This window comes from Numenius arquata, chromosome 6 (assembly GCF_964106895.1).
Source record: "Numenius arquata chromosome 6, bNumArq3.hap1.1, whole genome shotgun sequence".
NCBI lineage: Eukaryota > Metazoa > Chordata > Aves > Charadriiformes > Scolopacidae > Numenius > Numenius arquata.
This window is the reverse complement of record NC_133581.1, coordinates 2,590,749-2,608,291: the sequence shown is the minus strand read 5'-3', so window position 1 is coordinate 2,608,291 and position 17,543 is coordinate 2,590,749. Positions and strand designations below refer to the sequence as shown.

The following is a 17,543-nucleotide window of genomic DNA, read 5'->3' as shown; positions in this document are numbered from 1 at the left end:
TGCAAAATAAGCACAGAGTCCAGTCCACAGTCTGCAGGACAGAGAGCAGAACGCAGCTCATTAGCACAGCTACGTGAATGCCATTATTCAAACAAAATTATTACTAGGTTGCTCTCGGCCTCAGCTACTCGCTGCGCCAAGCCACGCGTTATGTTAAGACAAGACACAATTTGGACCCCAAGAGATCTCTTTCTGGTTCACCTCATATGCTTCTACTAACTGGTTCCATCCAATTAAGGCTGCCAGTTTTATGAACTATGATGTATTAAAGAACACCACAAACCCGACTGTACCTCCCAATAAAATGAAAATGCTGCTTGAGTACCTTCCTGAAAAGCTGAAGGAAAGCTTGATCCTGTGGTTACGATTACAATTTGGTTTGTGGGAACAGACAACTGTGTTATGCTCCTGTGCAATCATAGAGCAGGTTTCTCACCAAATCATTCAATCTTTTCAAAAATTCACCTACTGACCCCTTCATCTCAAAACAAATCTAGGTTTTAATGGTCAATCCATTTACTCACAGTACTCAAAAAAAAAAATCTCTGCAACAACATGATAATAACATAGTAAGCTCTTCTGGTACCATTAGGACTACACAGGGGACACATAAGAAAGACACTGAGCCAAGGAACTTAAGAGTCTAAATACAGACTAAATTCTCTTGTAAAATGAGCTTTGGGATTTTTGAGGGGAGATGGAGAAGTTGGCTTATTTCTCTTTTTTCCCCTCCTGAAAGACTTGCAGGAAAGCGAGGGCTTTTGTGCTGGCAAGGACTGAACTGAGATAAGAAGCAACTATCCCAGGACAAAAATTTACACATGGTAACTGTGGAGCAAGATGAGAGCTCACAGCAGTTCTTTATTTGTGCAGGTATTTACACGGCCCTCTTCTGCTCCTAAACAGGAGTAACAGGAGAGCCAATACTTCAGCAGCAACCCATTGTGGTTCTGCTCCCTACTATAACTTAATTTGATGCTCTTCGCCTGTAGATCTGAATACGTAACATATTTCTTAGCATCCCTGGCATTCTGAAATGAACAATAGATGCAAGAAGCTTTTTTAAATAATAAATTAAGCTCAAACTAAGTGATTAATGGGTTCTTTAATGTGTTATGCTGACATTGTTCCAAAATAAGCAGCTGCTTTATATAAACTGCTTCATTTCTCTCCAACAGCAAATCACAAAAAGTAGAAGAAATCACTCCCACATGAGACTTTTAAAGCTCACGTTGTTCATCACGTAACAAGCACAGAGTAACCTGTTGCTCTTGAACAACAGAAAAGCGTCCTCAGATGAACCAGTCCTACAGAATAAATACATTTTTACAGATCTTCACTGAGCAAACTCCTTAATAACAGTTAAGAAAACAGCAAGGTTGCGAAAGCAACTGATTCTGAATTCATATCCGTATTCAGACCCAAAAATCAAATTAGAATTTGTCTATCAATCCCTAATTGAAACAAATAAAAAATAACTTTTCTGTTGTCTTCTCGAAATCCCTATGAGTGACAAAGTCCAATGGAACTGGCCCATGCAACATTCATGAATATTTTTAAGCAAGAAATACTGTACGTCCCCCCACAACTGGCTCAAGGGACTTGAATAGAAAAGATCGTGTACCTCTAAGCAAAACACAGACTGAAAATACAAGTGACAGTAGCTTCTCACAATTGTGGAATATCAGAAGGAAATATAATCCACAACAGATTGTTCAAATCAGCCTTACTCAATCACCCGAGCACTTCTTTGTTATGTACTCTCATCAGAGAAATACTTGGCAGTGTTCACATGTAAATCAGCAGCAGCTTTTTGGATCACTTCTTTTAGTGTAGAATCAGCTCAAAAACTTTTTCAGAATGATGATGTTCCCCTAGAACGCTTTTCATAAATACAATGCGCTGCTGAAGACTCAGGCAGATGGCTTGGCTGAGGCAGCTTGCAATTTGAAAATTGTCTCCAGTCAGATTTTATTTAAAATAAAAAATAAAAATCAGCAAGTCTTATTGAGATTATATTACACACAAAAAAGCAGCAGTTACTGGAAGATACAGGGTCATGAAATAGACTGCCCTATTCACTGATCCCAGCCCCAGGGTTAAATGCTACCTAAGTTATTTGATTTCTAAATTGGATTAATTGGTAGCTTCTAGTATCATTCTGGCAGATAAATCACCGCTGCATCCAGCGATATTTGGCACTGTAACACGCAGACCTCACCTTATTCCTGTTTGCAATTCCACTCTTCAACGCAGCTGAAAAGGGACTACATACACAACTAAGGCAAGCAGGAAGTAGTTCTTACCGCCAAATAAAAGCTCTGGTTGGAAAATGCCTGGAGAACAAACCACCCTCTTGTATAGTTCCCTTCAGTCAGAATTAAAAACCTCAGATGGGCTTGTGAGAAAAGGTTTTAGTTCAGGTTTCTGCCGCAAGAAGTTTGCTGAGCTCTTATTCTGTCAGTCCAGAACACGTCACCAGCGTGACATGACGCTCCATGATGTTTCGTTGTTATTTTTCGGCTAAGAAGCATCTTCTATACAAAGATTAAATTAGCAGCTGCTGGAGAAATTAGTTGTCTCCCATCATCTGTCAAGGGAGCACAAGTCGACTGGTTGCACACTACTCTTGGACGCACTGGAAGCTTTGCAAACGGTGCATTTATTATGTTTACTCTCTCAATGACAGATAAGAAAACTGTTTGCTCTCCAAATCAAGTCACCCCAGTACTCACTGTTTCACCCTACAGTTCAAAGGAATGACACTGATAACTCTGACCCTCCGATCTACCCAGCGCTGGTTAACAGAGCTGGATCGCTTTTTGAACCCCTCCTACATCCCTCTCTCTTGACAGACCGTGCACGGAGCCCCCTATGGCCAAACTCTGTATGTTTGATAGTACACAGAAGCCAGGCCTTACTCCCCAAAACCAAATCCAAATCCCAAAGTGGTGGCGAGCCCAGGGGAAGCAGGGGCTGCTCCTCTATTTGACGTGTCGAGACAAAGCTCTGCCTGGGGACTTCACGTGTGTCAGGGGCCCTGTTCTCCACCGCTTCACTCTTCTTCCAGACCAGCAAGGCCAGTTAAGCAAGGGTTGAATCAGGCCCCTTGCATATAAATGGATCATTTGAAGTTACACACGTTACTTTACATGGAAAAAATTCAAGCTTTTAAAAAAATGAGCATATAAAATATAAAAAGACGTTTAAAGTGTGCGCGCGCGCTCACACACAAGCCAGCTTTACTTTGCAGTGCCTGTTCAGTAGAACAGATAGCCTGTTCTCTGACTCTCTTTTAACTGCAAACCTTATACTGACTGTGTATATTTTGGACCCCTTCCCATCCTACCATGATTTCCTGTCTGAGTCTGCAGCCCATGGCAACAGCAGAAAATTGGAGCGCAGGCTCTGCAGATGGTGGTAGGCCAAATGCCCTCTGCCAATTTACTATCTTCTTCCCTAAGATGTGCATTGTCTAAGTCCTGGCTATAGGGGAAGAGTTACTTTCACACTAAGAAATTATATTCGTTTCAATTTATAAATTGTGCTTGCCTTAGGGAAGGCTCTGGCCTGCAGTGAACATAAAAAAACCCCACAATCACACAGCCTTACAAATACATCATCAGACTATAAAAGGAAAATGGTATTCTGAGCTGCTGTCAAGGTAGAAGAAGATTCACACAGTTTTATCACTCAATTCCAGAAGGTCACAGGTCACTGAGACTGTTTAAAAAACAAAGCAAAACAGTCCCCTCCCCAAATTTAGTGATGTGCAGCGCATACATCATCCCACAAAATAACCTAAGACAAAAGCTGCAATTCCACATGTCTGCAGCAAAAATATGAGACCCAAGATTATATACACAGGGAAAAGGTGCCAGAAACAATTCTAGGGCTGTTTCCATCGGGAAATGTAGTGTTAAACATGAATCTTCCTTGAGTGGCTTTAATAAGAGACTCTGCATCTGGCATTGCCCTGAGAGAACAGGGAGGAGGTGATGGCGGGGGGGAGGACACAGGTTTTTCAAAAGAATAACATTAATAAGAACACACCAGTCACCCACATCGCACTCACCAGCGCGGCTACAAAACCACCTCAGCATTACAGATGCTTTAAATCCCCCCCCCGCCCCCAGCGCACGCGACGGGACACGCAGGTTTTCCATGGAATGAACGGACAGCATCAAAGCTTCTCCCACCTCGAGGTGTAAAGCCCTGAAGTTTATTACAAAGCACTAAAACAAAACTACCCGAGACAAACACGTGGCCTCAATCCAAGGGATTTCAGCGGAAGAGCCCGGGCAACTGCTTCAAAAAGAATTCCATTTTTTCCGATAAGCAAAAAAAATCATTCCTTTGCTATTGTAAGGAATCACAGACTAAAATCCATAAGCCACTACTGTATTCCATAAGGAAACACTCTCCTCTCTCAGCACTGGTAAGTGGAAGTAATTCCTTTGGCTCCAGCAAGATTAAACTTTACGGTAAGCAGCACTTTTCTCCCATGGATTCCCAGCTTGCTTCCAGTAGTCGTTCATTGACAACAATTCTGACAAATTTCCTACTTGAAGATCTTACTGTCATCACCCTCGAGCATCTTATAAACTCAAACAAAACCGATACTCACTCAAGCCAAAATTTCCACGTACACTGCCAAGGCATAACAGAACTTTTCATCATATTTCTCGGGAAAAAAAAAAATAAAAAAATACATGAACCCCCCAAAAAGCTTTAGAAGTCTGTATATATATTGACAATAGAATGAAATGGTTTATTAAAAACAACTAATAAAGATGTTGTGTCTTAGTTGCCTACTATTGTAGTTTTCCATCTTCTTCCCCCTCACTCAAAGTTAAACTATCACTTTAGTGAAAACATCCAAAGGCACCTTGTAAATTTGATATAGCAACTTAAAAGTACTAGAAACCATACTAAAACCATAATAAAACTGTATCATTTCAACTCTAGAGTGATTTTTATGATGTCTAGACTAAACAAAACTGCCAGCAAAAGTTGAGCACAAAACAGAGTGGGAGGTGGAGGGAAGATAACATTCAAACCAAAGAACAGAAATTCAATATGCAATTAACCAGAAATGGTATCACCCCCCCCCGAGGAATTACATTTCATTATACATTATCTCTTATATTATGACAACATCAAAGTTCAATCAATCAAAATCAAAGTTAAAGATGAGTGAACTGTCTAAAAGCAACTGGAAAACTGGGGTTTTGCTTTAACCCATTAGCTTTGCCATCAGTCTGTGCTGCAGAGAGTACTGGGTAATCATTAAAATAAAACAAGCAAACAAGAAATTGATTTCTACTAAATTCTATTAAAACATCAAAAACAAAATCCAAAACAGTTTGAACAAAGAATAGGAGACAAAACTGGCCCAATTCCCCAGCTGTTTGCCAACATTGAGTTCTTGCCCTTCAGCTGAAAGAGTAGCGTGCTTTATTCACAAGCAATAAAATGTAAATATTAAAGAAAAGCTCTTCACTGTGATCTCGGAATTAATCAGGAAAAAAAGCAGAGCTATACAGGATCAAGAAACTAATACATAATTACGCCTCTGCATGTTTATTTCTTTAAATCTATAAGTCTCAGAATAAACACACAGTCATCTTTTCTTCTTTATTCTCCAGGTCCCAGGCAACAGACTACAGATTGGGCTAGAAATGAAAGTAACTGAAGTATCCAACATGGACTGTAACGTTATAAACACTAAAGAACGGGACAAGCAGATGATGTCTTCTCTAGTGTTCTTTTCCTCTCATCCCTGGAATATCATAAACAACATTTACTTTGATCTTGCACAGCCCCATAGCAAATTTATCAGTTGGTATAAATCTACATGCACAAACCGAAAAGCTGGTCTGAAATGTTTATTTGGCTTCAGTTCTTAGTCTCCAGCCCATGATTATACCACAAATACCCTTAATCATCTTAAGCATTGTGGTGTCACTACACAAGAACTACAGCAATTACTTAAGCACATTTTCCACAGTTTTCCTCCTTTTTGCTCATGTCAAGACTTTTTCATGTTTTGGACCGGGGAGCCAAATGCAGGCTCTTGATAGAGAGGCTAACACTACAAAAAAGCATCACTTGGGTCACTTGAAAACAACTTTAGCTTCCTTCTAATTTTTTTTTTTTTTAAAATAAAACAATAAAAAAAATAAGACTTCAATTAGACTTAAATTTCCCTTAGCAGCAACTTGTGCTTAAGTGAACAAATGGAGATGCATATTCTCAGTGTACAACAGCACCGTTAGCGCAGAGAGAAAGCCTCGCACCAACTACACGAACGACGTGGACTGACCCAAGGGGATGAAGAAGATGCTTTGCCTTCTACTGTCCCTACCACTCCACAGCCTGAAAGCACTTTACACCGATGACTGAATGAACCCTCGCAGCATCCTCCACAAGCCGGTATTTTGCTCCATTCAGATGTGACGCAGGTTAAGTTGCCTGGTGAACATCAAACAAGTTTTCAAAAAGAAACGATCCTGGTGTCGTAATTAAGCAACCAGAACAAGATGGACAAGTGCTCAGGCTTAACTTAATCTAGGAGTTGCCTGGGTCAAACCCATACGAGGAACATCGGACGGTTTTTGCTTGGTCAACAGGAAGAACGCATGGACATTCACAGCAGTCCCTGTGACCCGATTTAATGGTTCTCACGGGTTACAGTCCACAACCTCGGCTTCATTGAAGGTCTATTTCAAAGAAACGTTTCATGTTAAGACCACAGTAAAGACCAATCCAAACAACTCCCTCCTCGAGGACCACCACCAAAGACATCAGCCAGACTACAGTTAATGAAATCAGATCATTAAGTAACAGGTTTGGAGCAGATGAGGAGGAAGTTTACAATTTTAAGGGACTTTCATCTGCAAGTAACACATAAGCAAGTAGGTTTTAAGTGACAAGGATTTTATAGCTCGGAATATCATTTAACTTGAGCTGAAAGGACTGATCCTTAGTTTCCTCAGCAGTTACAGCATACCCTTCCCTCCCAAGTTTCTTTCACACTATTAATTCTCTCCCACATATTCCACACTCACAAAAGCAGCGGCCACCACCCTACGGGCTGCAGGCAGACACTTTAATTACAGGTTGCCAACCAGCCCTCTACCGTGCCCTGCCCAGAGCTGGCCTGTCCCAGCGCTGGCCTCTCCTTGCTCCAGTTGCCAGCCAAGCATTCCAAGTCACACCCGCTGTCGCCAAACCTTTCCTAAGGACCAGAATGAGCTCACGGTTCCAGCCTGGTTGGTGATCTAAGTCAGAAGGCAAGTCTGGATGTGTTTGCATGAAAAGAATAAACCTTTCAGCGTTTGTGCATCTTTTCCTCTGTGTGTTACTGCTTTCTCCTGATAAGGCCTGCACCACCAACAAGATTCCATTTAAAAGGCTCTCCTCGCTCATAAATGCAAGAACTTGGAATCCTTACATTGACTTAGATGCTTTCAACACGGTCTAGCAATTTTTTTTTTTTCCAAATGTAGCTCTTGTTCTGTAAGGGAATGAACTGGAATTCTGTTGAAATGTTTTTGTCCCTTGAAGCGTTCAAGGCCAGGTTGGACGGGGCTTTGGGCAACCTGGTCTAGTGGGAGGTGTCCCTGCCCAGGGCAAGGAGCTGGAATTCGATGGTCTTTAAAGTCCCTTCCAACCCGAACCATCCTATGATTCTAAGAAGAGCATCAGAAGTGATTGTTATTCTTTTGTCCATCAGCCCGAATTCTTAGTTCAATGTGAGCAAACGGACATTTTCTTATGTTGACTAACTGGTAGAGTAGAACTCAGTCAATGAGAGAGGTTTTCTTAATGACCCGAGCGCGAGACTGCAAAAGCAGGACTCCTGAGCCTGTGACGCTGTGAAAACGTTTATAATAAGGACCACACATTTACTTGAAAAGTTTAGGATTGACTAAATGCAAACCGAGCTAAAATGTAAACAAAGAATTATTTTGATCTTGTTTCCAAACATTCAGAAGAATAAAGATTGCTGAGGGATTTGCTGGGCGCTTCTGAGTATCTAGTGGTTTTGTTGTGTTTAGAAGCCCGCTTCTCTTCCCTTGAATTCTGCTGGCTCAATGGACAAATCGCTCAAGATGAACACCTGTTCATTTTACATTTCACTTTAAGAACAACATATCAACCCAATGAAGATCACAGGATTAATATTACACCTTTGGCCTTATCTTTCCATTTTCTTGCATTGCTGTAAGGTGGGCTCTTTTTAAAAAATGAACTTACTTCTAGCTCAACATTAAAATCTTGGGTTTAAGCTCCCAAATGCAAACGGGCATTTTTGAGCTTCAGTTCTTTCTGAAGCTACTTAAGTGCTCAAGTCCTAAACCCATGTCCCTCTGCAACTTGGTAACCGTGCAGTAAGTGTATTTTACACAGTCTGTTGTAAATAAGTATGTTCAGTACTTCCTACATTTCATACAACAGAGGGCTTTAGAAGCTTAAACATCTCCCTTGCAGCGTTGCATACCTACACGTTACACCACCAAGCTGGGGAAAGGGACAGAAAAATCAACCTGATAAGGAAGGAAGCTCTAAATGGACCATTAACTAGATTAATTGAATCATACCAGGTACATGAGCAGAAATAAATTATCACAACATAAAAATGTTACAATAACATTAAAACCCCAACAAGATTTTTCAGTGCAAAAAGATCTTTCATCTCAACCCCATTAACAAAAAATTTATTCAAAATTCACTGCCACCCTATGTTACTATTGCAATCAGTTTTGGAATAGCCCCAAATTAAAAAACCAAAAAAAGAAAACTAAACCAAACCAAAACCCCTTTTATAACTTAGGGTTTACATACCAAGGATAAAATTCTGTCCTGGCCTCAACAGTATTTGGTCAGTTCGAGCCCCTGCCTTTAGCAGTAACAACAGGCTTCAGCCTCGACACAACAGGTCACAGACTTTTCTCTCCAAGAGGTTCCTTCTTCAGAGGCCTAACTCCTCATTTTCACATGGATAAGCCATCACCGACACCGATCCCACTTGAAATCCAAGTATCAGCATTTGCTGCCAGGAGTTATACATTGAGGCAGTTTCCGCACTTGCTCATTAATTGAAAGGACACAAATTTTATTGCCATGGCGTAATATCAGCAATTTGCAAGATTAATTTAAGACAGCATTATTACATCATTAATGAAGTTTTCCTGTATTATCACTAAATAAAATATATATACACATATAACCCACTATAAGGGGAAAAAACATAGGTATTTTAGCTTGACTTGATCTACCCTTTAACATAGGCAAGATGCGTATCTGCAGATATTTATATTCTTACTTGTGTATCCAGTGGTTTGCATTTGTAGGAGAGGTGAGCGTGTATTTACAAGCACTGACAAGGCTTAAAGAATTTGTCCCTGTGGGTTCATTGGTATAAATCCAAGTTCTTGAATGTGTAGGAATAAAAGTACAAAGGGGGTACATTTGTACGGAGCTGAACGAAGACAGAGTTTGAATAGGATCATAGCTACGACCCGCTCATCCTGTACGGAAACGCGCACGTAGGTCTATCGTATTCCTGCCCGGGAATCTCCGGTAAGCAACGCTGCTTCAACTCCTGCTTCAGGTACGGTCACACAGGAGACAGAGGTGTTATTTTATTAATGATTTGCAAACCACCTGTGATAACACTGTACCAGCCTCGTATATCTACTCGCCTTCGGTTAATGATTGCATTTACAGCTTTCTTCCCCAAAATACACCCCTTCCAACAGGCAGTTTTTCCCTTGAATAGTTGTGAAGCTGATAGCTTATTAAAACCGATGAGGTTCTTTATGAGCACACCAGTTTGTTCAGTTCAGACAAAAGGACATTATTGAAATGTTATAAAAATATTTTTTCCATGCTGGATTTCAGTACAATACCGGGACTCACTGAAATAACTTGTATTTATTTATTTATTTCAGACCATTTTGATAACTATAAAAAGGAATTTTTATAATGGCATAGCGCTAAAAATCCTCTGTGTTAAAATCAGCTCTAATTTTTAACCTATATTAATGCAGTGAGAAATATAAAAGAAAATAGTGATACTAAATCCAAAGTCCATGCTTGTCGCTTGGTAGGGTGTGCCACAGTGTTTAGTATTAACAAGAAGAAAATTCGTCTCTGGTCTAATTTTATTGAGTCCAAATCATTCCCTCCCACTGTGAGGAAACCTTACACATTTCCCTCCTTAACCCGTTTCTAAGAAAAACGTCTCAAGACACAAGTAGAGTCATAGAAACAGAGTCTAAAATAAGCTCATCAGCTGAGTAAATCAACAGGCTAATTTGTGGATTAGTTTATCCACAGAGACCTTGAAGCGTTTCAGCGAAGAGGTATGTGAAGAAACTGCTACCAAATTAAATACATCATTTCCCCCCCCCTTTTTTTTTTCCCCCCCCTTTTTTTTTTTTTTTCTTTTTTTTGCAGAAACATCTGTCAACACTTATATCCACAGAAGACCAGGATGTGCTGATGCATTAAACAGCACAGCAGGTGTATTGGCTGTCGCGGGAGCGCCCGGCAATAACCAGATAGTTAAGTACAATGTAAGTGCTGTAGTTAATAGGGCAATAATATCAAACCGTATTTGCAGTGCTGACAGTTCAGATTCTAATGACCCACGCACAAGTCAAACACAGGAACATCAAATAAAAGAATCTTATTTCCAAGGTAAGTTCATATTTCTCCTCGCCTCCTAACAAACATTTTAGATTCATAGACCCTTAACATTCCAAATTGGCATGTCTCAAAGCCCCTGTGAAACTACCAGATGCATTCTCTACTTGAGCTATATCAAACCAACGCTTATCATATTTCTCCATCTAATTAAAAATAGAAAACAAAACACGTATTTCAACTTACACATTATTTTTTTTTTTTTACCTTCCAGTAGCTATGCTGTTCAGTGGCTGCTTATCATTTTTGCTGCTTTTGTTTCATTTGCTTCCCAGCTTGCACTGCATTATTTTTGCAACATCCCACCTAGATTTGGTCTAAAAAGACTTTGTCCCGGGAGGCATTAACGCACCTGGAGAGCTTTACAGAACTCCTTATGCTCACGAGCTCAGATGACACTCTGCCTTCCAAGGCGGAGAGACCGAGTCCCAAGCGTGAAGCCACCACTCACTCTAACAGCAGAAACTGTCTCACAGAAGCAGCCAATAGTTGATTAATGAACAGCTTCACAGAAAGGGTGAATAACTAAATAAGCCACAGATTATTTTTTATTTTAAAATAATATTCAAATCCCCCTTAAGCACTTAGAGAGTTTTAAACTTTACCTTTCACACATCAGGTGTTGACTAAAACGTGTTTGTTACAATACAGAATATTAAGGTTTCAGATTCCAAAGCCTTAAGAACAGTGGACCACTGTCTTTGATGGGAGATTACTCACTGAAGAAATACAGGTCTAAACCCCACTCTCTTGAGAATTTACGAAGATTTATGTATTTACTTACTGTTTCTTAGACTCCAAAGCAGCATGCTATCCTGATCTAATAATAAATATGGTATTCAATAGATCATAAGACCAGAAAGGTCCATTATGATAATCCAGTGCAATCTTCTGCATAGGATGCTGCCATGGTTTTCATCCAGAGATTGCAATGCTTGACTGGAGCTAGAACTTAACCTCTAAGTGCTTTTTATCTCTATCATCAAACTCGGTGCTATAAAACAAAACCCAACAAACAGACACCAAGTTTACAATTTACAAGTACTCCATTAAAACGCTCTTACTAGAAAAGAAACAAAAATGACAGTAAAGCAAGTTATCCTGTTGCTTATACTGGAATAAATCCAGTTATTTTACTGCTAGATCTACCTCACATTTAAATTAATGTAAAAGACAAGATCATTTGAAAGCACTGTGGAGAATGATGTGAATACTACTAATTTACAATTCCTACAGGGAGAAGAATAAAGAAGTTATTTCAAGCTTTTTTGCATCCATATAAAACCATTTGTGGTCTTACAACTGCAAGAAAAGCCATTTAGAAGATTCACTGACTTGTGTCAGGTAAAATACCAGTGACAGACTGTCACAGGAAATCACAGGATACCTTCATGTGCAGTTTTATTCAATTTTCAGACTTAAAAAATGCATTCAATTATTGACAGAATTGATCTGAAAGACAGGAACAACAAAAGAGGTAACAGAAGCCAATCCTTCTGTGGCCCATGACTGCTCGGTGTTGCACTCCGCAAGCGTTATCATAACTGACCATTTGGCGCTTTGAATATTTATAAGCATTTCCCTGCACAGTCACTCATGTTTCCATTGAACACCAGCTTCCATTCATTCATTGCAAATTCTCCAAGAAGGAGATTTCCTTTAAGAAGAAGAAGAAAAAAAAAAAAAAAAGAAAAAAAAAAAGAAAGCTCCATGAGAGACTGACTTTTCCTCTCTATTTTACACCCAGAACCTGTGTGGCAGAAGCACTGAGCAGAGAGCAGCTGATGCGCACATTTTACTTTACAGGACCACAATATTTTATATTTTACTACAGCTTCCCTACGTAAGGATCAAGAGAGGGAACCGAGTCCTATTTTTGGATCCAGGGACAAATACTCCCAGGGTACAACAAGAATTATAAGCGTTTTGGCAAAGGACAAGAAATCCTCATACCTTTATAGTCTTCCATCTAAGAGCTTGTAGTTAAAAAAGTAGGTGTCTATGTTTGACTTTTAAAGTTACGGTTACGCCTTGTACCAGTGCCAAGAGCACATCCCAAAGGGCTCCTCACATTTATTTCACATGCATTTAGTAACACTGTCAGTGAACAGAGGGCAGATAGAGTGCAGGGGAGAGGTTTTGTGAGCACCGTGACAGCAGCCACCCTCACACAGTGTAATTTAATCCAGCGGGGACAGTCACTGCACCTATCTACTGGTCATCTGAATCATGACATTATTGCTTTGGTATAGGATAACTGTCGGAAATCAATGCAACCAAGGAGCAGAACTCGAGTCAGCGCTTCTCCAACAAAGCATCTCATTACTAACATTCACCTAACGTATATGTTTTCCACAAAGAAAATCCACTCCTTTATTTGTCTCTCGTTATGAGATTATCATTTGAAGAGGATCAAGCCATTTGATTTTATGAAGAGTTAAATCAGAAAGGTATCATGCATCAAATATCCGACTGTCACGATGAGGCCAGCAAAAGTCACGAAACTGTGTGTGGTACAGAGAATAGTTTTCCAAATTGAATGTTTCTCTAAGTTTTCCATGGAAAAATATGGCACTTCTCAGTGTGACAATGCAAAATAAACAGAGCAGCTTCTCAACAGAACTGTCATGACTTAAGCCTTTCAGACTGCTCCTCAGTCTCGTAGGAAGACGCCAACATCCCTCTATCTGCTTATTTGCTTAACAGTTCAAAAAGTCTGCTTTCTAAACAAATTACAGAGGTTAGTACCTTAACGCTATGTTATTCTCATTACTGAGGCACCGTCCTACATGCTCACTTTGGCAAGCCAAGCACAGGCTCTTCTTTATTGCACGAGTGTAATTACAACACAGGTTTCTGCTAAACTAGAAGGAAGTCCAAGTAACACGTAGTTACAAGTTTTCGCTCAGAAACTGAATTTTACTACTGCGAAGGGAAAAAAAAAAAAAAAAAAGAAAAAAAAGTTGTTTTCCCTCTCCAGGCTGTATGTGGGAATAGCACCTTTGAGATGAAACTGCAAGATACTCACTATAATGTAAATTTTGTTTAAAAACAATAGTGATATTTTCTGAAGAACAGCTTGTAAAGCACATTTCATCTTATGGTTACAGAAAAGCATGTTTACACGCCAGTTATAGTAAAAATGTTCAAAACAGCAGCTGGTAGAAAGTCAGGAGACATTTGTTAGGACGACGGGGCCTGGTTTCCCACAGCTTCTGCACCTTTTACAAACTGATACATCTTTAGAATAAAGCAGGATCATTCTTGCCTGGTAAAACCATCATGTCTGCTTTACGCACACACAAACCACGACCAGGATGCAATTCAGATGAAAAGAAAAACCAGAAAAAAACCCAAGTCCATAAAAATCAGCAATTTTACTCTAAAGCTTACTCGTATGAAGATGAGCAACCGTAAAAGACAGATCTTACCATTAGCATTTTTCCCACAGATGAGGTGCTCGTAAGGTTGCAACACTCCCCAAAGTTCAGCATCATTGTTGATAACCATCTCCAGGATTTCAGCCGAGATCTCCCCTCCTCCACCATCCGGGCTCTGACTTGCCAAAACCCTAGCCTTAATCTCTTCTACGAGGTTTTCCATGCAAGCGGTTAAAGAAATGGCTGCGTACTCATGGATCCTAACTGAGATCCTAGTGTCCACCATCCACCTGAAAAACCTCCCCACTGAAAAGGTGAGGCCGCATCTAGCTGATTTACCTTTCCTCAGTCCGTCTCCAGCACTCATGCTGTACAGAGAGAGAGCCTTGACAGTCGCCAAGACGCAGCTTTCTGAGAGCGACCAGCTCTGGATGAGCTTGATAGCGCTCTGCACCTCAAACCTGGTACACTTGGAGTGCATCACGCTGAGACGCTGAGCCTCCCTGGAGACCCTGATCAAGGCGCGCCTCAGCAGCTGCGAGAGCCGCCTGACAGCTTCCTGAGAAAAAGTTCTGGTATTGCCATCTCCCTTCCCTTTTCTGAGTATTTTTCCAATGTCTTCATCAGTCCAAGGGTATTCCTCTAGATCCGGCAGCTTAGGACACTTGGAAAAAATATCTGCAACCTCGGGGTCTTCTGGCAGAACAGTGTTCACGGTATCCCAGCTGTTGTTCCTACTGTTCATGGAGCCCGAGTAGTACCACCAGTTGCCTCTGTGCTGAGAAGAGGTGAAGGCTTGGGAGTTGGACTTGGAAGAAGAGAGACTAAGGGACCTGCAGGAATCCCCTGCCCCATAACCAGAGTCCAAAGTTAAATCCTCCAGGGTCTTCAGAGTAGAGCTGTATATCCCAGCCATAGGAAAGACGGGTCAAGCCAACCGCAAAGAGCACGAAAGGTGAGGCTGGCACGGATCCCTCCTGCGCCTACCGAACCAGAGCCGCCTGCCCCACCAGCGGCGCGGGAGGATCTGCAGCACGGCGGGAAGAAACCCTTCCCGCACGCCGGAGCCGCCGAGGGCCAGCTACCTCCATCCCGCGGGGAGGCTGCTCTCAGCCATCTTGTTGCCTGGGGAGGGTCGGCTGGCGGTGGCGAGGGCGAGCAGGCGGTGGCGAGCCCCGGTAGGTCGCGGGGCCGCTCGGCGGGACACTTGGCGGCAGCTCCGACTCAACTTCTCCGCCGCGGGTCTGCCGGCCGCCCCGGCCCCGCCCCGCCGCATGCAAACGAGCTAAGGAGAGAAGCACCAATCAGCGGCGCCGACTCAGAGCGTCTCCGCCAATGAAAGCCGAGCAGGGCGGGCTCGTATGCAAATAGCGCGGGGCGGGGCCAGCGGAGGCGAGGACGGCCGGGCAGCTCCGCCGGTTTGCGGGACCGGGGGGCAACGGGGGCTCGGCCGCCACTGGCCCCGTTCGCCCACGGGGGCTACCGACCCTGCTCAGCCCTCGGGAACGGCGCGCTACCGGACCGGGCCGGGCCGGGCGGTGCGGCGGCTGCCCGGGGCGAGGGTCGCGCACGCCCGGTCCCCGCGGGGGTCAGCGCCTGAATGGAGGATTGTGCTGGCGGCGGCGAAGGCGGCGCGGCGGCTGCTGAAAGGAGCCTTTGTGCGGCGGTTTACACAGCCTTGACCTTGAACCGGGAGCCGGGTAGGAAACCGAGGGGTCTGGTTTGTCTCTCCCCTCCCTCCCTCCTTCCGCACCACCGATGGGCCCGCCCGGGCCGGGAGCGCGGGCCGAGGGCGCCCCCTCTCGGCCGCACCGGGACCTCATTAACATTAAACCACTAATTACTGCGAGGAATCATAGAATCGGCTTGGCTGGGAGAGAGCTACGACTCCGCACCAGGCAGCGGTTCTCTCCGCCTTCGCTTAGGACAGCCCGGTCCGTACTTCTCCCCCTCTCGCAGAGTATTTGTGTTTTCTTCGTCCTTCGAACTAAATAAATTCCAATTAACACACACACACACACACACACACCCCCCGGTGTCACATCCCCCTGTCTTCCGGCTGTACGAGGCCAAAAAGTTTCACTTGGAAGTTGTCTAAATTTGTGACACTGGGCTGACTGCGACGACACCCACTTCACAAGCAAAAACGAACGTGTCTAGCGCTTCGGTTGGTTGTTGTGCGGTGGGTTGTTTGGTTGTTGGTTTTTTTTTTTGTTGTTAAAAGGTGCATTTAAAACTCTGAAGGTGGGTATTTCCCAGTCACACTCCTGCAGCAGCAACCTCTTCTCGGTGTGTGACACTTTTGCTTGCAGCAGAGGAAGCAGAAGGGTCGTCTTTGCACGCAACGGGACCTGCAGCGCGGTGTTCTGCTGCGAAGGCTGTAGCTAACGAGCCCTCGGGACAGATGTTGCCATCGTCCACCTCTTTGCACAGCTGGCAATTCACTGTTCTGCAGATTTTTCCCCTATTTGGGATACGAGAGATCTCCAGCTTCAAAAACATGGGCTCGTTTTGTACAGTGGTATACACCTGGCTTAGGGTCAGTCAAACTAATAAAACCAGGCATAACTCTCTCAAAAACATAGAACGGCTTAGGTCGGGAGGGACCTTAAAGATCACCCAGTTCCAGCCCCCTGCCCTGGGCAGGGACACCTCCCTCTGGTCGTTCCAATTTATTTGGAAATCATAACACCGCACTTCGTTTGTGCTCCACTCTCAGTTCAGAAGTAAGTATTTTTACTACACGTTTCTAATACCTCAGTTGTTATTTTACAGATCAAAGCTAACTCTGCTATTTTGTCGTGTTTCTCAGGCTTGAGCTCTATTTTTAAAGAGTTTCAAGCCCAACAAAGACCCCACAGCTGACAGTGCACGTGGTAAACAGGTACCTGGATGGAAGAGAGGGCATTACTGATTCAAAGTACACACATTTAGGCCTCGTGCATTCAATCAATACACTTCTTTTTTTAAAAAATATTATCTTTCTACTCTTACATCTGTATTTAATCCTATAGATTAGGTGCCACGGACTACTCCAGACTTCTTAACCATACTTTTTGGTAGGTTACCATGTGGTGCCTGTCTCTGTATCTCCCCACTGTCTCCCCAAAACAAGGCTTCACGTGTCAGTTCCTCGTGTGTATCTCTAAGATCACACGCAGAAGACTCCCGTCTCCACACTAAACTCTACGAACGGGAAAGCAGGCAGGAACACCGATCTCTGCCTCCTCTTTCTCACTAAAAAGCCTTTGTGCTTTGTTTTGCGATGCCCCTTTGCAAAAGCTTGCTCTAAAATTCATCCTGTTCTGTCTACCTCTTTGGATTCATCTCGATCATAAACACAAGCAGAAATGGCCACTGAGAACGGCTGCATAATTGGCCAGTGGGAACTTGACATTATTTGGGAAAAACACAGCTATGTAGGTACTTGACACATTACTACGAATC

At 42.7% G+C, this 17,543-nt stretch overlaps 1 protein-coding gene across 1 annotated transcript in view; it reads right to left on the bottom strand.

The window, feature by feature from the left end:
- ABTB2 (ankyrin repeat and BTB domain containing 2) overlaps positions 1 to 15,012 on the bottom strand; it is a 140,493-nt gene extending 125,481 nt beyond the window's left edge. The window contains exon 1 of the mRNA XM_074148857.1: positions 14,148 to 15,012. Coding sequence (XP_074004958.1) covers positions 14,148 to 15,012 — 865 coding nt within the window. The remainder of the gene's footprint in view (positions 1 to 14,147) is intronic.
- Between the last annotated feature and the right edge of the window lie 2,531 nt (positions 15,013 to 17,543).